This window comes from Dicentrarchus labrax, unplaced genomic scaffold (assembly GCF_905237075.1).
Source record: "Dicentrarchus labrax unplaced genomic scaffold, dlabrax2021, whole genome shotgun sequence".
NCBI classification, from domain to species: domain Eukaryota; kingdom Metazoa; phylum Chordata; class Actinopteri; family Moronidae; genus Dicentrarchus; species Dicentrarchus labrax.
In genome coordinates, this window is record NW_026136719.1 from 11,255,498 (window position 1) to 11,277,400 (window position 21,903).

General features: G+C 40.4%; 3 protein-coding genes across 7 annotated transcripts in view; 1 reads left to right on the forward strand and 2 right to left on the reverse strand.

Moving 5' to 3' along the window:
* Positions 1-1,706, forward strand: part of phka2 (phosphorylase kinase, alpha 2 (liver)) — an 18,726-nt gene extending 17,020 nt beyond the window's left edge. For all 4 annotated transcript variants that reach the window (XM_051378511.1, XM_051378512.1, XM_051378515.1 and 1 more), the window contains one exon: positions 67-1,706. In XM_051378511.1, the coding sequence (XP_051234471.1) occupies positions 67-240 (174 nt within the window). In that variant the 3' untranslated portion in view covers positions 241-1,706. The remainder of the gene's footprint in view (positions 1-66) is intronic.
* On the reverse strand, positions 1,406-8,155 carry si:dkey-163f14.6 (uncharacterized). Of its 2 annotated transcripts, XM_051378516.1 has the most exons (10): positions 7,541-8,155; positions 7,273-7,446; positions 6,860-7,024; positions 5,461-6,633; positions 4,726-4,878; positions 3,651-3,773; positions 3,376-3,504; positions 2,704-2,913; positions 2,513-2,629; positions 1,406-2,018 (listed from the first exon to the last, which is right to left on the reverse strand). In XM_051378516.1, exons 1-10 carry the CDS (start codon positions 7,587-7,589, stop codon positions 1,864-1,866), a joined length of 2,448 nt encoding a protein of 815 aa, XP_051234476.1. In that variant the 5' UTR covers positions 7,590-8,155; the 3' UTR covers positions 1,406-1,863. The 2 variants fall into 2 exon arrangements, with proteins under 2 accessions (XP_051234476.1, XP_051234477.1); XM_051378517.1 differs by lacking the exon at positions 3,651-3,773.
* An 89-nt stretch (positions 8,156-8,244) lies between these two features.
* On the reverse strand, positions 8,245-21,244 carry ppef1 (protein phosphatase, EF-hand calcium binding domain 1). The gene is made up of 19 exons (XM_051378518.1): positions 21,023-21,244; positions 19,539-19,700; positions 18,173-18,205; positions 17,607-17,734; positions 17,442-17,502; positions 15,290-15,453; positions 15,073-15,187; positions 14,525-14,571; positions 14,189-14,355; positions 14,046-14,082; positions 13,729-13,878; positions 11,963-12,114; positions 11,626-11,869; positions 11,345-11,530; positions 11,113-11,255; positions 10,713-10,819; positions 10,457-10,620; positions 9,609-9,693; positions 8,245-9,504 (listed from the first exon to the last, which is right to left on the reverse strand). Exons 2-19 carry the CDS (start codon positions 19,600-19,602, stop codon positions 9,281-9,283), a joined length of 2,271 nt encoding a protein of 756 aa, XP_051234478.1. The 5' UTR covers positions 19,603-19,700; positions 21,023-21,244; the 3' UTR covers positions 8,245-9,280.
* Positions 21,245-21,903: the final 659 nt, after the last annotated feature.

Below are 21,903 nucleotides of genomic sequence, written 5' to 3' on the forward strand. Positions count from 1 at the left end.
TTTTGTTTCAAAGGATGTTGATGTATGTTCACCGGGGTTCAATCTGTTCTACCTCTGCATCCACAGATATCCCACAGTGCCAGTGATTATTTCCTTGAGAAGGACCCAGCAACCGGAATTTGCAACTTTTTCTACGATAGCGCCCCCAGTGGCAGCTATGGCACCATGACCTACCTGTCCAAGGCGTCGATCACATACGTCCAGGACTTCCTTCCGAGTTCCAGCTGCCTGATGCAGTGAAAAAAGCAGACTGTCTTGCTGTTCTTGAGAAGTGTTTAATCACTAAAGGATCAACTGTCCAAAGGCAACAAAGCTTCTCATTATCAGCTCATAAAATACATGTGGTGCTTGTAAGTATTTACTCTTCAGTCAACCCTGTAGCTCTCATATACTGATATAACATCATAGCTTTGGCAGCTGAGTGCAAACCACTATGTAAGAATTAATTTTTTCTTTGAGTCTGGACTGTGAACTTATTTATTACTTATACATTCTGCTAAAATGTATGCTTACAGGACTTATGGAAATTAAAATTTACATAAAATATAAGCACACCTCTGTGCTCTTGGTGTTGTGTGTGAGAATAATATATCAACAGTTATCTGTCTTGTAATCCAATATGTCATATGTAATAATTATACTGAGCCCAGCAGTTATCAGATTTAACATTTGGATCATTTTGGCACACAAATGATTATATTTCCTCAAGTCAATAATTTGTACTTTGTTTTATCTGCATTTTTTAATATAATAATTAATTGTTCTACTGTAATGGCTGACCTAAATATGTGGGATATATAATAAAATAGAAATCATAAATTTACAGTTTTTACCCTCAAATTACTTTATTTCTCCCTCCACAAATTACTAATTTGTGCATAAGCATTAACACATTTTTACCTCTGATAGCTTCCAGGCTCTTTATAATTCAGTGTTGAAATGTGTAGTCTTGTATTTTTGTGAACCTGTATCGGAACAAGAATCAAAGTTTTCTTGGTGTTTTTGTCTTTGTGTATGTGTTGTGTGTTTTTTACACTGAATGAAAAGTAATTAATCTGTCTGCATACGAATGTGTAACCCCAAGGTTTTGCTACTGATACAGTGAGCCAACATTGTTCATATATCTCACCATATTTAAAGTTTATTCATTTATAAAGATAAGTTTATTTCTGGTATGTTGGGGTGGAATTCTGCTTTAATAGATGTTATTTATTTAAACAATATGCATATATGTAGTATATGCATGGTGTATATAAAGAAAGACATGGCAGTACAGCCAGATATTGGTTAAGTAGCAGAGAGGTCTGGAATAAGTTGAATAGGGTCTTTGTAAGTCTAAGAAGAACGTTATTGAATACTTGGTTTTGTGCGCAGAACACAGAAAGCAAAACAGCAGGAAACATAGTAAATGTTGATCTATTTTATTGCTAACCCTAACCCTTAAAATATAGCATATACTTAAAATATATATCAAAACAAGATAGAAATAAATACAGAGAGATTTAAAAAAAATAATTATCATATATTTTACTATCATCATACATATGCAGGTCACCTATTTAATATTTAAGGGCCTGTTCAATTATTTTGACAATGCAGTTTCCCCTCATTTCCATCAGAATAATATGTTTATTACATTACATTTACATACATTGTACATTTCTAATTATATTCATACAATAATAAAATTTGACTAACAATAATAACCTTGCATTTATCTGTTTTCTGTTTGCCACGTATACTTTTATATACTAGCAGCAGTCGCAGCTCTGATGGCAACACACAACAGCCAGGCAATCAGAGCTCCAGCTGTTGCTGTATGGGCTGGATTTAATTACATTTTTATTTTGAGGTACTTTCAGCTCAGCCAGCAGTGTTCGCTGTTGTCCTCGGTAGACATTTCTTCCAGCTGTAGGGGGAGAGGCGATGGGAGGGTGGACAGGCACATTTATGCCCACCTTTTTGGTTCACACACAGGTGCGAACACCCTCCATTCTTCCGACTGCACTCATTAATGTCTAGAGGAGAGGGAGGGTAATTAATTATCACTGTAGCATTATAGTGAATATTCACATTTGAACTCTATATGAACTCTTGCTACTACTACGACAGCAGCAAAGATTAAGGGACTTTAGCCTAAAAGCACAGTGACGACAAGACTCCAAGCTATCTGTTTCCCCCCCATTTCTAGTCCATAAGCTTGCTGATTATAGATTCATAATGGGGAACAGATTTATGATAGTATCAATCTTCTCATCTAATTCTCAGCAAAAAAGTTGAAATACTCCTTTACATGAACCTGATTGATTGGGCCATTAATAAATTACCAAATTCACATAACACATGGATGATAATACATAAATGAACAATATCTGTTTAAAGAATATAGTTTCTGTCTGTTATTGTTGAGCTATTGTCATAATGCATCTTCACAGACACACTAATGTTAAAGTGTCTTACATGTACCATACACGGTACTGTTACAGATATGTGTGAGCATGACCCCACTGACCTTTGCAACGTCGCCCATCTCTTTCCAGTGTGTATCCTCTGGGGCAGATGCAGCGGTGAGAGCCTGGCAGGTTAATACACTGCCACGCACACATTTCCTCCTGGCACTCATTTATATCTGTGTGTAGACACATGGAAGCTCAGACTTTTGACAGCTGTTGGGAATATCTATAGAATAGATTTTTTTCCTACCTACACACTCCTCCTTAAGAGCTTGTGCAGTTGAGTTCTCAGGTGTTGTGGATTGCTTCATGTACCCAGGCGGACACTCAGTGATGCAACTGTGTCCGTTTCCAGCTAAGATGTGCCCATACGTGCAGGAGCATCGGTAGGATCCTGGTGAGTTGTTGCACTGCTGCATACATGGCCCAAGCCCCTGATTAACAGCACACTCATCTATATCTGCATAAGAAAAGGAGAAGTTTAGGAGAAGATGACAACAAAGTCTACACCTTTTCTAATTTATTGTCATAGTATCAAAAGTGCAATGGCCCGGGAACAAAGTTGCACTAATAGAAAACATATTTTCTTAGTGCTGGCAATGCTTGGTGTTGATTTTTCAGAAACTGTATTCTATTTGAATTAAAAATATTATTGTATTGGACAAATTGAAATTATAACCTGATAATGGCACTAGATGAAAAGTCGGGGGATCACCAAAGTAATTACAATTTATTGTGGGGGGCACATAAATGTGTGTACCACATTTCATAGCAATCCATCCGAGAGATGTTGAGATATTTCAGTCTGCATCAAAGTGGTAAACCACCTGAACCAAACTTAACCATCCCTAAAGCCATGCAGCTAGTATGGTAAATAGAGCAAGACATGTTTCGAAGTAATGTTTAGTGAGTGTCTCCTTACCTTGGCAGTGGCTGTCTGCAGACGGAAGGCTGTAGCCGGGAGGACACTGGCAGTGGAAGCTCCCAGGAGTGTTAACACAACCAAACAGGCAGCGTGTTACAGCTGCAGGGAGCAGACACTCATCCACATCTGGAAAGATGGAGAGATGTAGAAAAATACTTCATAGATGTAAATGACATGAACAGACACAAATGTATAAATACACACAGCCACACACACACACACACACACACACACACACACACACACACACACACACACACACACACACACACCTACGCAGGAGGTCTGGTCATGAGATGGTTGATAGCCTTCATCACAGCTGCACTTAAAGGAACCAAATGTGTTGACACATCTCTGTTGACACTGATGCTGCCCCTCCACACACTCCTCTAAATCTACACACATGCAAACAATAATTATTACAGACAAATAACATGACATAAACATATATCTTGCACTGTTTGGAACAGACACAGACTTAATAAAACACACTCTTCTTGTGTACATGAAAGGTGGTCACCTCCCCTGCTGCCCCGAATCAAGTTAGAATCTGAAACCTCATTGATGTGTCTCCATGTTTTGCTTGCTGTTTTGGCCTGTAATGAGCAAACCATAACGCAGATGTTTTCTGACTTCCTGTTCTTCAGAGACAGGAAACAAGGATGTGCAGAAAGGACTCAGTAAACTTGTGTATCAGCTCTGCCCTGTTTTTCCTGCCATCTAGGAAAACACCATTTCCCCAACCTGTGTTAATGGTATTTCCATTTTCTGACACATCTCAACATAAAGAAAACCATCTGGACAAAGTCTAATCCAAAAAGAACGACATCTTTTGAAATGACGACTAAATTAAATGATTATTTTTTTGTTACTGAATTGTCTGTCAGACAGGAATGTTTTCTAAGCCTTATTTCATTGCAGTGGAATTTTCAGACTAAAACTAAACTATAATCAGTCACTGTGATTGTGACTATCTGTCAAAGTGCACACTGATAATAACACTGTTCAAAAATAGTATCAACACCATCCACTGATTGCCCTCACAAATGATGGGTTGTCTGTGAGCAGGAACTTGAGACAATCTATAAAGTCAATGTCAGCCTTCTAAGTGCTACAAGGTCATTGTGCTGCCATAAATTTCACAGCTCACCTATGCTTGTCTGTGAGCCGTGAAACATCAAACACATAAAACATGTGAAGAACATTCCCTGTTGTGCTGTAACATGCCTCAGTGCGCTCTGTGTTGTTATTAGGAAGAGCCCAGGGCGTCCACAGAGGATTTGCGAAGAATGTAACAGTCACAGTGAAAGCTCTGGGGAAAGAAATAAAAAACATTAATATGCTCACCTCGGCACGTTCGCCCGTCATCCAGCAGAGTGAATCCAGGTCTGCAGTTGCACTGAGTTCTGCTCTGGGTCTGGTTGGAGCTCTGGTTGTAGTGCTGGGAGTGAGAGCACAGCTGGGAACATCCTCCGTTGTTAACTGAACATGGTGTCAACTCTGGAGACAAACAGTAAGGATGGATCACTTCAGCAGTAATTACTAGTTCAAGGGCGATGACAGTTACAATGAGCAAAATTAATCTGAACATTTATATGAGCTGACTTTGAGGGCATTTTTTAGATGGTGAACATTATTAGAGAGAGGTTTCCGACTGGAGACGATACAGTTGGAATCTGTAACAACAGAAGAGGCTGTACCTTATCAAGAAGTGATGATCTGTATAGCAGAAGAACTCAAGTAATTAATCTTTAAAACAGACGAATGACTTGAAGCTGCCGGACTGAAAGGGCAGACTGACACTGGATGTGACTCAACTGGACTATTTTTAAGCATTAATGCCAAACATTACCTATTTTCAGCTTCCATCACTGACGATGCGTCCCAGTGCGTCTGTAGGATGTTATCTTTCATCAATAAAACAATAAAAGACTAGAACTGGGCAATATATTGGCAAATCAATCTTGCCTCCCATTTTCTTTACATATCAGCATGTCTTTCCTTTATTATCCCTTATCAGTGAGAATGACTCCAGCATGAATCAAATAATCTTTTAAATTATGGAACAGTAACATGACCTACCAAGACAAACAGGTGTGATCCCGCTCCAGGTCCCCCCCTGCTGGCAGTAGCTGTATACATCTCCATGAGCCAGTGTATAACCTGGGTAGCAGGCATACTGTATGAAATGCTTGTACTCTCTGGGACCTGGATTCTCTACATTACGAAAGTAGAATGTCCCATGAGTCGGCACCGGTGGGTAAGGGCACACAGGTCGTCTGATGAGGCTCAGAGACAGCAGAGGTGGTTTGGAGGTGGCGTTCATCGTGAGGTTGGGGTATTCGGTCCAGTGAGATCTGGGTTCAGTGGTGGTGGAGGTGTTTGAAAGAAGGGTGACATTAAACAGCTGTGTTTTCATTTTGGACTGGGTGGAGCTGGAACTTGAGGAAATTGATGCAGAGATGGAGGGAAAGGATGTTGATAAGGAGAGTGCAGAGGAAGCAGTGTGTGTTGACGTCTCTGTGGGCTCCTCTTCATCTACAGACCCAGGCTGAGCCAAAGAAGAATGCTGGAAGCCAGTTTCAGCCTGTCGGTCTTCATCTTTAGTTTCTGAGGAGCTTGTTACAACTTCAGAGGGAGTGGCATCATCCTGGGGTGTGACAGGTTCTCCAAATGTGAGTGCCTTTTCACTGTCAAATACAGGCAGAGGAGATTTTGTGTGAAGTGGTGAAGTTGGTGCAAACATCACAGTAAACTTGACAGCAGTATTCTTGACAGCACTGCTAGCAGTGGTATTGGCTGTTGCAAATGGCGGCGGTGAAGATGTTGATTGCTCCGTTCCTGACACTAATGATAAGGTAGATGAGACAGGAGTAGAGAGATCTTCGCGTGAAGCTTTCACCTCTGATCCATCCCTCCCAGTTCCTATTTCTGAACCTTCAGCTTCATTTGCCTCCTGAGGTTGAGCCTCATGATGAGTTGTTTGGCCTCCATCTTTGACTTTAAAACTGGAAGACTGATGCTGCAGGTGGACTTTAGGGTTAGTCACTTTGATCCTCTCACTGCTGGACATTTGGGATGGGGTATGAGACAGCAACCCAAATTTGAGGTTTTCTGCTTTGGAGGCGGTATTAGCGAGTATGTCATAGTGGGATTGTTGCTGGCTCTTCAGAACCATGGCAGATTGGAGGTTCTGGCGTATGCTTGGCTTTGGCACATTGACACGGGAAACCAAACTCATCATCATGTCAGCCTCTACGAAGGAGTAAAGAGGAAGATAAAATGGTGAAAAGACTATTTGTACAGCAACTTTCAAACATGGCTATGTCAAATAAAGACAATTGCTATTACAGGATCAAATTTAAAGAAATTGTTCGACAAAAGCCTTCTACGTTTGACAGTGTATTGATCTTCTCTGCGAGAAAGAAAAAACAAAAATTTTGAACAATCACTTTGATAGCAGAGAGTTCTGCATGCTCACCTTTGCATACAGGCTTTGTGCTGTTCCAGCCGTGACCCTTACAGTACAACATTGAGGGCCCATGTAGCTTAAAGCCACTATTACAGCTGAATACTGCCCAGGAGCCATCCTTATTAATGCTGCTTGTCCCGTGGGTGAGTAGCCCTGGGTTGGAGCAGCCAGAGCCTGAAAAATGGGCAGATATCATGGAAAGTGATAAAAAGTTTAAGTCTGACAAAGGACTTTTGCTGCCTTTGTTGCTCCCTCCCTTCACCTTCCTGTCAGTTCTGCACTGTGCATTGTGATAGAAGCAGAAATAAATATCTGAACAAATGAGTTGCGATTATCCTCTAAAGGCATCTACTGACAAAAACTGAATTTAAAATCCTAAAATAAAGAGGTTTACAGATATGTTTGTGAATAAAGCTCCTCACCAACACAGACTGGGGTGTCCCGGGACCAGTGTCCAGACACACAGCTGTTGGTTTTGTATCCATGGAGCTTGTAGCCACGATGACAGCGGAAGATCACCAGCAGTCCTCCGTAACGGAAAAACGTCTGCCCGTTCTCCAAGTGTCTAAAACCACTGCATCCCTCAGCTCCACACACTGTAGACAGTTTCACAATAAATACCTGCGGTTGCCTGCAAACACTTCTTCACTTACACAGCATAGAGGTATGAAAATTAATTTTAAGACGTACCTTGGGTGTAGATGCAGAGCAGGATGACCAGTGCTGCCAGGTGCCCCATCTGAGTGTGTGTTCAGGATGACACTAGCGGAGATACCTCTGTTAAGATTTGGGAGAGGACAGGAAGGGACGAGAAAAGAAGTACTTGGAGAGTGAAAGTGGGAGGTATACGAGAGGTTGAAGATTGAGGGAGGAGAGATTTGGATTGCTACAGGATAATGGGAGGAAGGAAGAGAGGAAGGAGGGGTAAGATGGTGCATACGCAAAACACTCTGACAGATGGATAGTGAGTTATCTGGAGAGATGTTTTTTTTTACCTGCTTTATAGTAAGTAAGTAGTAACAGTTTTACTTGTTTTAATATATAAAGTGATATATCAGATATACAGTTTTGACAAAAAAACAGGGAAACATCCAAGAACCCTGCTGCTACTAAAACAATCATTGTAAAAATTATTGGTCTCCACGCCTCCCTGTCTCTCACCCTGGACTCTTGCAAGTGTGTGTGTGTGTGTGTGTGTGTGTGTGTGTGTGTGTGTGTTGCACATGTGGACGCCTTCAGTAAAATCTGAACCCATCATTTACTCTGGCTGACAGGATGCCTGGGCCTGTTTCACTGCTCTCACCGTTTGGTAATTATAGTGGGCAGTGAAGTAGCATACAAACACACACACATACGCACACAAAACACTAAAATATATACGCAAAATACAACAATTAAGGTTTCAAAAATGCCATTTTATTCCTTTTTGGTAAACAGTTCAACACACACCTGAAGCCTTCAGTCATCAGTACTTCAGTCCACGTAATAATACTATAGTACTGACTTGTAAGTAACAGTGCTGCATCACACTGTTACTCCTACTGCATCTGTTGTACACTATGTTTCTCACAAATCTGCAACTGCTGTCAGAGGTGACATCTGTACTAAATCAAACTGTAGATAAAATACGCAGCCCAAGAACCTGCTTCAGTTTTTCAATAAATGTTTTCTGTACTTGTTCAAGGCTTGTGTGGGTTCCTGATCACTTTCCTGTGCACTTTTACACCCAAGACGTCTATCTTTTGCCAACATGGGGTGACTGTGGCTCAGCAAGTGAAGTTGTCGTTGACTAATCAAAGAGCTGGTCAGTTCGATTCCCAGCTTCTCCAGTCCACATACTGAAGTGTCCTTATGCCAGACACTGAACCCACACATTCAACATTCCTAAAAGCCATTTCCCATTGAAACGCTCAAACACGTCAGCCTGTTGGTGGTGCTAATCAGCAAAGTCATTAGGATTCATCATCTGGGAACCACAAATGTCTGTACCAAAACATATGCAAATCCATCTAGTTAATGTTGACACATTTCACTGAACTATAAACTTTGGCTGGTGGTGCTAGAAGAAAGGTCAGTGGATCACCAGAGTCTGAAGGATTTTTCCTCTGAGGAACATGAATGTATGTAAAACATTTCATGGCGATCCATCCAATGGTTGTCGAGATATTTCACTTTGAAACCAAAGTAGTGGATGAAAGCAACCTACACGTTGACTCTACCATCTCCTAGAGCCACGTGTGGCTAGAAATACACCAACAAACGACGCTATCACTGCTATTCTTTAGCGTTTGCGTGTTTAAAGGTTGATTTTTCCTTAAACAACTTAAAAAATACTAAATCATTTAATCTTATGCCTGCATTCCTACTTTCCCTCCTCCATTAGTTTCTCTGCTGATAATGCAGGACTTTCTTAGAAACAGATTCTTCACTTCAGGAAAACTTTCCATCCATCTTTCCATTGAGTTGCTGATCTTTGTTGTCCAATTTGTGTACCACTCTGAAGGCCTCTAGGAACTCAGTGAAGTCTATACTGCCATCCTTGTTGAAGTCAATACTTCGAGCCAAGTCATCGATGGCTCTGTCGTCGATGTCAACCCCCAGATGGGCACTGAAGAGACGCCAGGTGTGACGAAACTCCTCGATGGAGATCAGACCTGAATGTGACAACACACATACAACCATGTTACTGAACTTTAAGGAATACCTTTTGAATTATTAACACATCCTCTTCAAAGTGATTCAATACTTTTTTTTTTACCTGAATGGTCTTTGTCTATGATGTTGAATATTATTCCAATGTCGGTCCTGTATCTGAAGAGAGTTTCAGCCAAGTTTGGAGTGACCTGAAAGGAGAAAAGAAGAAAAGAAATTGTCACAACACTAGACTACTAAACAACTATTAACTGTGTTTATTAGCAGCAGTGGTATGATGAGTATTATAATCCTAAAAGTATAAGGGAAAATGTCTTTTTTGCAAGTAAAAGCAGTAAAATGTACTCAGTTCAAAAGTATGCATTGTGAAGAATTGTGTTTAAAATGTAAATTTGTTTCAATAAAGCATTATCAAATGCTCCCTTTTATTTTTGTTTGTGTTATTACAGACCCGTATAGGATACTTTTTCCCACTATTTGTTTGTGGATTCCTGGATATAGGGAGTTTAAACAACTGTTGCTGTCAGGTAAAAATCCTCAAGTCTCCCCTTTTGGAGGTATTCATTTTGCATGCATGATCACATGCTTAAGAAAATACTTCAACCCCTTTCACTTTATAAGACTTAAAGGACCAGTGTGTAGGATTTAGTAGCATCTAGTGGTGAAGTTGCAGATTGCAACCACTTCATCCACCCCTTCCAAGAGTGTAGGAGAAACTAGGATGGCTATGGTAGAAACAAGAGGACCCTCTACCTCTGTAGATAAAAACCTCTCATTCTAAGGTAACGAAAACACAAGTAAATGTGCTGGAGTAAAAGGTACAACATTTCAAAGTATAAAGTTAAAATACTACAGTAAGATATGGGGATCTTAAAAAAGCCTTTAAAAAGGGACAGTACGTAAATGTACTTGATTGCTTTGATTTGCTTAAAGAGACAACTTCATTTCTCTGACCTGAGACAGAGGAATCCCTGGTTCCATATCCTCGAAGCAGGACTGATACTCCACACTGCCGTCAGGTGCCAGACAGGCTAAGTGTGGACGCAGTGTCCTCCAGGGCAGATCCAGCCTCAGTACAGACTCCAACACCTGAGCCCATTCACTTACTGACACACAACCTGAAAAAAAATATATTCTTTCATAACAACTATAAATGTCAACCTGGTAAATAGATGTTTTAAGTGAGGCAAATGGACCGAGGAGAGAACACCTGTGTTATTTTGGTCGTACTGCTGGAAGCCTGACATAAGCTCAGAGCGATGGGTGAACAGCTTCTCCTTCAGGGCCCTGAGAGCAGAGCCTTCAGCAGCTCGTACTCTGCGCCGCCACACACACACACACACACACACACACACACACACACACACACACACACACACACACACACACACACACACACACACACACGGGTCATTCATTAAGGCTGAGCTATCTATTTAAAATGTTATTTTTTTATTTAAAAACAGACAAATGCAGAAAATCTTGACATTGGAGAGGCTGGAACCAGTTGATAAATTACATAAACTATTAATTGAATGTCAAAATGATTGGCATTTACTCTTCTTTGAATTTGTTTCACACAAACATGCACACACAGACACCTGTTGTACCTCTGTGTCAGGGTGAGTTTGCGCGTTGTGCGGCTGACTTGGTACTGGTAGAAGCGTGGAACCAGTTCTCTGCCCACTTTGATGTACGCACCACGGTTGCTCCCCTCCTCATAATAGTTTGACGCTGAGAAAATGGTGATCACCTTTTGAACAAGATGCACACATTTACTTCTCCAGATTCAAACAGTTCGACTTTTTGACAATTTGAATTCATTTATTGCATCCAGTCTACCTGTCCGCCATGACAGAGCTCATATCCTTCCTGTTTGCACTCATGGGATCTGATGAGCAGCTGGAGTCCGTGTTGCAGCAGCAGTCTCTGGGTGATGTCAGGGCCGAAGTAGCAGCCTCCTCCTCTGAATGTGTTGGCACTGCAGCCTTCTTGGGTTTTAGGGTCACTCCACAATATATCCACTATCTGCAGGAGAGAAGAAAGCAGTTAAAAGTGCCCATCACATGACAAAGGGGCAGAGTTGAACAACATTTCTTTTCCACAGAATCCACTCCTCTGACCTGTTTCCATTCCCGTTCATGCTGTGGAGGTGAAGGAGGGGGGACTGAGGACAGAGAGTCCAAGAAAGGCACTTGGAGGACACTGACAGTGTAGGGCATGCTGGGAGAAGACGGGCACGGGCGAGGCGTGAGGCAGGACGGAGTTCGAGGAGAGCAGAGCGAAGATGCGGACGAAGATGATGAGGAGGAGGAGGAAGAAGTGGAGGCAGCGCTGTCTTGACGGCTGAGCCTGCATCGTCTCTTTCTTCAGAATTAAGGGGTAGAAGAGAGTTTCTTTAAACAACCTTAACAAAAAAAACATGCAACATCTGTAAGCATTTGTGGGCTGCTGTCTGACCTCTGGTTCTGGGTTTTTTGGTTCTTGCTGTGGCTGCGACTGCTACTGGGACGAGAGCAGTCTGTTGATCTCATTCTTTTCATCTGTCTGCAGGACTGACTGATGTCCAGCTGCTCCAAACTGCGTTTGGGAAACCTCAGGGCAGATTTGACCTAGATGAGCGGAGAGAAGGAAAGACAGACATAAAGTGAAAACAAAGGTATTTGTTTGTCAAATGTATGTAGAGTGCCTAAGGATTGACAGTAACGTACAGTATGTTGTACAGATTCCTCTGAGACAAATTAGTGATCTGTGATTTTCGGTTATATAAATCAAAACAGACTACTGAGTTTACTGTATACACAACCTCAGAACGAACACCAAAAATGCAACTTAAAGACATATTTTAACTAAAGAAATTGCATTCCAGGAGTTACTTTGTGACAAGTAATTGTACATTTTGAAGAACTCATGTCCTCCTCTTTTTCAGGTAGCAATTTGCTGCATTTCCCAGGAATACTTTTAATAATTTAATGAAAACATGTGCATTCAATTAGATTAAAAGATTAAAAAACACGCACCAACAATAGAAAGATGTGTTATTTACAGCATTGAACGTTGTTTAAAAGCACCAAAGGTTTTTGGCCTGTTTCTTAAAACCTGCATGAATTAATATTTTGGATATTAACATTAGATCAAATGACTGTAATGGACAGAAAAATCACTCAACTTTGCATCTCTTTAAACCCTTTGTGTTTTGTTTTGCTTTATGACTACAAATTGTACGGTACTTCAATCTGAGCCACTTACATCAGCATAAAAGCTCTGAGAAACCCAGTGTATGATACCAGGCCAGCACCAAACAGCGCAGGGCCAAAACAAACTGCTACAGGTTTCAAGAGCAAAAATTAGCTGCTGGGCCTCTATTAACTGCCTGTTCCTCCCAATTTCTGTGCATTATGTACAGTGTTTCTATGCTGGAATAAAACCTGGCCCCAGGTTTGCTGTGTGATTATCTAGTCAGTCAGACTTTATTAATCTATAGTGTTGTTACAGCAACCTTAAGGCACATCACTGGTTCAGGTTGGGTATTTTTTTTTTTTTAAATCAAGCAGAAGCCAAGTCAATCAATTTGATCAAATGCAAGTTCATTTAGATATATACACCATGTAAGCACAAAACTGATATGAAAATTTGATTTTGAAACAAAGCAGGATTCAGCTTGAGTCCCTTATGATGTTAGTTTATATTGAGGTTTGAGGTGCACAATTCCCATTTAATTTGAACACAAACAAGTTAGCACACAGTAAGGCTGCCTGTTAATCCAGCCTTGCACCAGACAAACAAAGTTACTAAGAGTCTGCTGAATAAAGTCTAACTTTTAGGAAGCTAATAACCCACATACTTTGCTCAGGAGTTTGTGGAGACCACAACGACCTGGAGAGAAACATGCCTCCAAATGCTCTTGCTGCTCTCTACCTCCTGGATATGAAAATGGCAACAATTTGCTCACATGTTAGCCATAACAGAGATGTAAGGTGCATGTGAATTTTTTTGCATGTTTTGTTGACCTCTAGTGGCAAAACCGATTATTGCAATTGAAATTCATCCAGGTGGGGCATGCTGATAGCTGACCTGGTAGAACTTGTGCCCCATGTACCAAGGCTGGGTCCTTGCTGCAGGCGTGTTATCCCCTCTCTCTCTCTCTCTCTCCCCCTTTTCCTGTCATTCTTCAGCTGTATGCTCTATTGATTAAAGGCAGTAAAAGACTGCTTGCTTCCACTGACCTTATGCCTCTCTATGGTGCTGAGGAAGTCCAGGTCAGTCTGGTCTGATATCCCTCCGTGAACGATCAGGATCTTCCCGTCAATGACTGTTGCGACGGGCAGAAGGCTGAAAACGTCCTGAAACAGCTGGAGGATCTCACGGCCATGAGTCTGCACCCAGTTACACACAGTAAAGAAAGAATTACATTTTACAACTGTGGGCCATTGAGCCAAATTTAATCCGGTCAGCAATCACATGCTACAATCTGCAGAATGAGCAGCTGGGTTCTGTACATAATAAAAGCAGAATAATGACATGTGTCTGGAGTGTACTGTACCTTGTACTTCAGCATGACTTCTTTTGTGAACCCATATCTGAAACAGCAATGTAAAAACATCACAGTGGGATATTTGACTACTCTCCTGTTTGTATTAAACCTAGAATGGTGAATGTTTTCTTTCATTTCTACTCTTCACCCACCTGAGGTTCATTATGTGGTCTTCATGGTTCCCTCGGTTCAGGTGCATGTAGTCGGGGTATAGCAGAAGGTAGGCGAACAGAAGCATGACCACTTCGACTGACTTTTTCCCACGGTCCACAAAGTCCCCATTAAACACATACGGAGTCTCCGCAGAGGGAAGGCCATTCTGAACAACAGCAACATGGCGTAAAATCAACACAACACAAACGTCCTCTTAAGTGCATGCTTCAGCCATGTTTGATGTGGCTTTGACCGTCAAGAACATTAGTTATTTACATTTTGCTGTGTAACAGGTAGTGAATGATTAAAATTATTGTATAGAAATATAGCTTTACCTTATAAAATATGAGAAGTAAGTCATCAAGTCGCCCATGCAGATCACCTGTACAAAAAGGAAAATCACAGCAATGAAGAAATTGGAATCCTAGTTCTGGGTTAATCAATACCTGAATTACTACAATTCCTTAATGGTATGAAAACAGGACAGTGAATTGCTCCACTTCAATCACCAAACAGTGTGTGTTTTTGGTTTTATTCACAAGTATTCTTGAGTTTAATGAGATGCGAAGCTGCAGGAGGAGGCAGCCATGGAAGAGGAGTCAAGTGCCTGATCAGTGTGCAAATAAACAAGACCTCCTTTCTTGGAACGCTGCCATTAAGATACAGTCAACTGTATTTAAATCACATCAGTGATTATTTAGCCACTAAGCAGATCATTCATTTATTCACTGGCCCACTGTACTTTGCAATGGAGCAGGTGCACAAACAACTGCATTACAGCAGCACAACATTATGATGAGACACTCTTTTGTTCTCCTTTGCACACGTGTACCAAAATATGAACCTTTAATTAACAAGTGAAACTGAGGTTATGGTCACCTACCACATATAGTGATCTCTTTTGTGTAGGATGTTGACAAGTGGATGATGTTTGGCATCTGTTTGAGGAGCTTTTTGGTCTCATACAGCAGCTGCAGAACATATCTGGCATGTAGGGTCTGTGTGGACGAAATGTAATGAGATCCAAATAAGCACCCAAACCTCTAAAGCAGACAATCAAAAGTAAGAGTGAGAAAGACCAAAACACCCATATTCTGTACCTGCTGCTCCTTAAATGCACCGAGGAGAGTGTTTGTATCAGAGACGGAGAGAGGAAATGATAGTCGGGGCCCTGTGTACGACTCTGGAACAGCGATCAAGTTGTAGCAGGTCTCTTTGTCTAACCAGGGGTCAACCACCGGGTCCAGCAGCTGGGAGATCAAGTCTGGAGGACACAGTGTGAGGTGTGTTACATTCTGAGCTCAAGACCTATTCTCACTGATGTTTTTTACATTTGATTGAAATGAAAGTTAGCGGTCTGCAAACAAACTTCTTCTTTGTTCAAAGCACAGTGTGTGAAAGGTGTACAGCTAAAAGTAGGCAATGTCAATAAAATCTGCCCACAGTATTTGTAATGTTATGTAACACTACTGATAGACAGGAATGTCTGTTTTCAGCTAAACCAGCAAACTGAATACCTGACAAATCAAGATATTCAGGTAATCCAGTATTGCCATAAAACAGGCCTGCTCTTTATCTGCAACAGTAACCGCAATGGTCTAAAACCAGGGATACTGGATGTGTAGATATCATGGAATAAACCATACAGAAAAATATCTGATGGTAGACAAACTGACATCACAGTATACAGTTATCACCCAACACTGATGGTTCAAGTATAACCAGCACAGAGAGAAACAATTTGTGTTTTATGTTCCCCAGACAATGCTCTGATCCCTCATGGATCTTTGTCAGGCCTGATGAAGACCTATGAAGAACACAGATTTTATATACCCATGTCTGTATAGAAGTCTTTGGGAACACTATGGCATTTGTGAAAAAACTTAAACCCTTTTGTGGCTCTGATAAGTTGCCTTGAGTGATGTCACTTGAGTCAGTGCTGGTTGGGGCTGAATATAGATAGAAAATCTGGACCTGTGGAGTTAGAAAAAAGTGAGCATAGGCTAAACCTCTGCTACATTAGCCACTACTAGCATAACGCACCCAAATGTCAGGCCGCTTGGAGTCGCATTGTGTGGGTAATAAAGGTGCCAGATTTTGACCAGGAAGAAGAAACAAAAAAGATGATATTTGTGGTTCTGCTGTGGTTTATCCTCCATTGTAAAAAGGCAATTAACAGCAATCCGATTGTGTCTGTAAGTAAAGTGGATGAAATAAATATTTAGTTTAGGGAAAAATTAATCAATCATGTTCAGATTTCAATATTAAGTTCCTTGTAATAAACAGTTTGACACAGCGCCACATCCAGCTCTGTGTGACCTCACTGTTGTGTTAAAAGACCACTCTAATATGCTAATGAAAACTGATGGTCTCCAATTTATGCAAACAAACAGGACATGAACAGACATCTACCTACAGGCCTATTTCTCCTTTGTCCATTTCCCCCTTAGTGTGTATTAAATGTCCTCTATTCTTTCTCACACACACACACAAACAAACACATATGCTGTCTGTAATAAATACAGACAACAGAGTCTGGCCTCTTTGCATCACTCATGTTGACTCAATGTAAAACCCATGAAGAGGATGTACTGTAGATGTTCAGCAATAAGGCCTGACCTAAGGATTAGCTTGTCAATGGAGCTTTATGCTTTTTAGCTGGATGAGTGGGTCAATACATACTTAAGCCACAGCTGTGTCAGTGCAACACACCAACACATTGGCCTCCACATTCACAGTAGTTGCTAAGCAACAGGGTATACGCAATGGGTTTTCTAATCTAGACCAAAATACAGTGGCATGACTAACAAACTGGTGTTAATTTGACGGAGGTGAAAAACGCATCTTATCCTCCTGTGTTAGGACACGTTCAAAACAACAACCATTGAACACCAACTGAACTTATACACTGGATGAAATTACTGTGTTATTAAAAGTAATAATTAAATCTCTCTCTGTCTTTATCTAACTAATAGTTGACAATATCCTTCTTTAATCATAGAAAATCACATAAACATAAAATAATATGTTTAAACTATAAAACAAACAAATAAAGGGCAAATTGGTCCAGTCTGAGACACAGGCAGACCTGAAGGTCTGTGTTACATCACATCCATATGGCAGCACTGTTAAAAAGTCATTTTACTCTGAAATAAAATTAAATTTACCTCTAAAACATTTCCAAATAAGAAGGATGGGTTATCAATACAGATTATACTATCTAATCTTAATAAGAGTACCTTGGCTACTAACCTGGCCCATTTCCATTCAACTGAGTGAAGTTGTCGAGCATGAAACTAAAGAAACTGGAGAGCTGTAGAAATAAAAAACAAAACAAATTTAAGCTTTATGATAGTTCTGAAAATGAGCATAAAGGTGTACTTGAGTTTTTACTGAGAAGCCTGTGCTAAGAGTCACCTGTAGCTGGTCCTGTTCTCCGGCGTATTCAATGGACTGAAAGATGTTCCAGGTGTACCTGCGCCTCATCTCCAGACGGGCCATGTAGCGGCGGTACCATCGCTGGATCAAAACAGCTGCCTTCATAGCTATGAAGAAACACCAGCTGTTATGTTTTATTTAGATGGGAGACATGTTTAAATATAGTCACATACATACAGTACATGAATATAACGTGTTAGACTCTATCAAAGCATGCAACCTTTCAATTCCATTACAAAGTGACAGGAATATTTCTTTCAATTTCAATTTCAATTTTATTTGTATAGCGCCAATTCATAACAGAAGTTATCTCAGGACACTTTTCAAATATAGCAGGTCTAGACCGAACTCTTTAAAACATTCTTTACATCTGCGTTTCTCTAATTCAAGCACAGATTCTGATCCAAAAGCTGAAGCTATTTCTACTGGATCTTTAGTAAATTAGCACTCTAAAAAACATCATTAGGTTAAAAAAAACAACACACGGATGCATGCACACGTCACATATGTCACAGACTGATCTTTGAAGATGAGCGGGGTCTTACTCAGAGCCGGGCTGGGAGTTTTAACAGTGTCATCTGTGAGAAGAAAAACTACAATTTAGCATAAGAAACTGGTAATTGAAAAAAACATTTGCAAGGCAACACACTCACATGCATAGTAAGAGAGATAACAAGACACAGGGGAGGTCATGAGCAACAGTGGGACTGGAAAAACTAAGCAAATTAAAAAGAGCCTTCAGGAGAAACAGCACTCATTAAAGAGAGGAGAGAAGACAGACTGTGAAGATAGAAAAAGCACCATCTGTCAAACATCTGGTGTGTGTGTGTGTGTGTGTGTGTGTGTGTGTGTGTGTGTGTGTGTGTGTGTGTGTGTGTGTGTGCAACAAGTCTGAGAAAAACTATTGCAAAATTAATTACCATCAGATTCATACTACACAGTGTGTAGTACACAGTATGACACTGAGATGCATAAAATACTAAACCATAATACTGCTACTAACAATACACTATTTAAGGGGCAAAATATTTCACATAGGAGATCAACAATATAAAAAGAGAGCAAGACAGGTACTTAAACAATAAAAACAGTGAGATAAGATAAGACAATAAGAAATCTGCTTAAAAGAGCACAGACAGTTGTCTACTTTACTAGTAGATAGATCCAAAATTTAGGCAACCTGATTGCCGTCATCTTTAGGCTTTTAATAGGGCTGCGACTAATGATTATTTTTTATCAACGATTAGTCTGCCAATTACTTTCTGAATTAATTGATTCATTATTTAGTCAATAAGCTATAATCAACTATAATCACAGTCTGTCTCCAAATGTGTTATTTTGTCCAAAAGCCAAATATAGAGTGAACAATTATATAAAACAGTGAAAAGTAGCAAATCTTTACATTTGAAAAGCTGCAAACAGCAAATATTCGACATTTTTAAACTGATATCAGACTATTTGCAGATTTATTTTACCAATCGACTAACTGATTAACCAATTCCGTGCCAGCTGTTGTTTTTAATCTGGACTGAAGACAGGACAACAGATATTTGAGCATCTATACTGTGAGTTTGAAAACTGGGATGTCTGAGTGTATGTAGACTTTAAATGTGGTTCGTGAAATCTGGAAATAAAAGAAAGTCTAAGGACTCAGAAACGTGAGTTCCCTTATTACTATTTATCCTAAAAGTCTAATTCCCTGTAAGTTATTTCTGAGCTTGCACTCCAGTTAGTATTCAACAGTCTATTTGTGCTACCCACTGACCAGGTGTATGAACATGTCAGCTCTAATTTGATGCTGATGTGTTTGTTCACACCTTTCCTCAGGGGTGACAGGTCCAAAAGTCAACATTATCTTGCTGACAGGACAAACATGAGGCAGTCCTGGACAGGTTGAAAGAAGCATAGTACCATAATTAGCTGTCTCCACTCTTTTCCCCTGTGTCTCTGTAGCTACGGAGGTGCCACATCCCATGATGCCCAACAAGGAGGTTCCCGGGGTCACATTAGTCAATTTTTGGTGGCAGTGGTAGGTCACATCAGGCCAGTGGGATGTGACAGCTGCGATGAGACCTGAGAAGCAAGAACACAACTGTTATCATGCTGCATGTTCTGGGTTATCACTCTTTAGTTTAAGGGTTTTCTGAAGTCCTAGAAACACTTCATCCTGTCTCATGTCACAGCAGCTGGGATTACTCCAGTGAGAATTTATTTAGTACATCAGAGGCAGAGCAATCCGGCCTTTTGTTGGGTCACCTGTTGCACTATTTGCAGTAATAAGTACATTTACTAGGGATGCACTGATTGGAAAATTCTGGGCCAATACCAATACAATGTTTAAATAACAACATGCCCTATAAAGGATGCCGATATATATGTCTTTTGCTTTTATTTATTCACAATTTTGTGCCAAAGATAAGCCTTTCTACCTTGTTGCAGCTCACTCTATTTCTCTTATCATTGATTGATAGCTTGAGACCTGAACAGTCATTCACTGTGCATAGAGCTTATAGGTATTTGTGTGAAATTTGTGCCAAAGCTGATTTTTTTCCTCCAATATCAGAGTTGGAAATAACCAAAATAACATTTAGCCAGCCAGTACGTTCGAGTATTTTCACTTTCTGCTACTCCACTACAGTCACATGCAAATCTTGTACTTTTTAATTCCACTACATGTTTTCGATAACTAACTAGCCAATTTACAAATTTAGATTAATACAAAATCATATAAAATAAGTATATAAAGGATATAAAGTTAAAATAAGTATATAAAGGATATAAAGTTAGCCCCATCTTTACCAGTTGCAACATTAAAGTGATAAACACATGAGCCTCTCTGCATACTGAGTAGTAGGCCTGCCTTTGGTACTGAAATATATTTTGAAGCTAATAATTTTGTACTTTTGAATACAGTTTGAATGAATAACCTACTTCTACACAGTGGCTTCTTCCACCACTGATATTTAACTGTATCCTGCTTTAGGGATCAGAACTGATTCATATATGAACATGCATGTAATCTAGCAACGTAACACAGTCATAAAGTTAAAAAGAAAACCCCTAAGAGTTAAGGTTCAATGCCGTTTCCTTGCTTTTTCCAACTCCCTTTCACGTGTGCATGGAAATTAGGCTTCAATTCACAAACCTCACAACACATATGCCACAGTAACGGAGCATCAGGAATAAAATGAAGCTTGTAAATGGCTGCTAATCACGCTTCAACACTCTCAAACAGTCCATGCTTTTAACAGATCAGGGAACTGTAAAGTACAAATCAAACTGAACGGAAAATGTTGCGCATCATTTTTCTCCCCCTAAATGATCACAAAGCCTACAATTTTACGCGTCCGGCGCAAGCAGCTCATCAGTGTTTGTTTTTAATGGTTCCTTCCTACCTGCAGCTTGTATCCGCGCGATCCGGAAATCATGAATGGGACAGTCACACACAATCCATGTGATGCACAGAAAAACTACACGTCATTTAAATGACAGTTAACAGCAGATTTCTTAGGGTAAAAGCTTATAATAATAGCGGTGAGGCGTTTCCAGAGAGGCTGCGGACGCTGCAGGAGCTGCTGCTGGAGGAGACGAGGAGAGCGCACAGGGAGGAGGAGGATGAGGAGGAGGAGGAGGCATCACCAGGTGAACTGCAATCACACAACACGGCAGGAAGCGTGACAGAAGGGCCCTCCCTTTTTCCTCAGCGGTTCCGCCTTAAAATACGTTTTTAAATAGTTCACAGGTAACTGCCACCACGACTCAGTCCACTCATCCCAATGTATTATGCTTCACAAGGAGGATGGCAAGTTCACACTTTGGTTCTTGGCAAGATATAAAAAAAACAGAAATCCATCCCCGAAAGTTGCTGTGGATTTGTGTGGTCCGCAAGAAGATTAATTCAAATGGTTTCAATGACCTTTACTTTGGCACCACCCTCAGGCCAATTACAAGCTTACTTTTCTATCCTTACTTTATTTTCCTTGTGTGTGAAAATTTAACTGGCTGTGGGTTATTTAGACCCCCCCCCCAAAAAAAAACACCTACATGTGTGGGCAAAGCAATTGAGTAGCCTAAGTATTATTGTTTAAAATAATAAAAAGGGAGAACAGAAACTTAAGCCAGCAATAAGGCTACTTTTGCTCATTTTAAAACCTGCTCACAATTTTTGGTTTTTATGTTTAAATGCAGAGTAGACCTTCCTGGATTTCACCTGAAGTGAGAGCTCACCTTCTACCCCAGGGTAGAATTGATCTAAAAGACTGGAAAAAATGAGTCA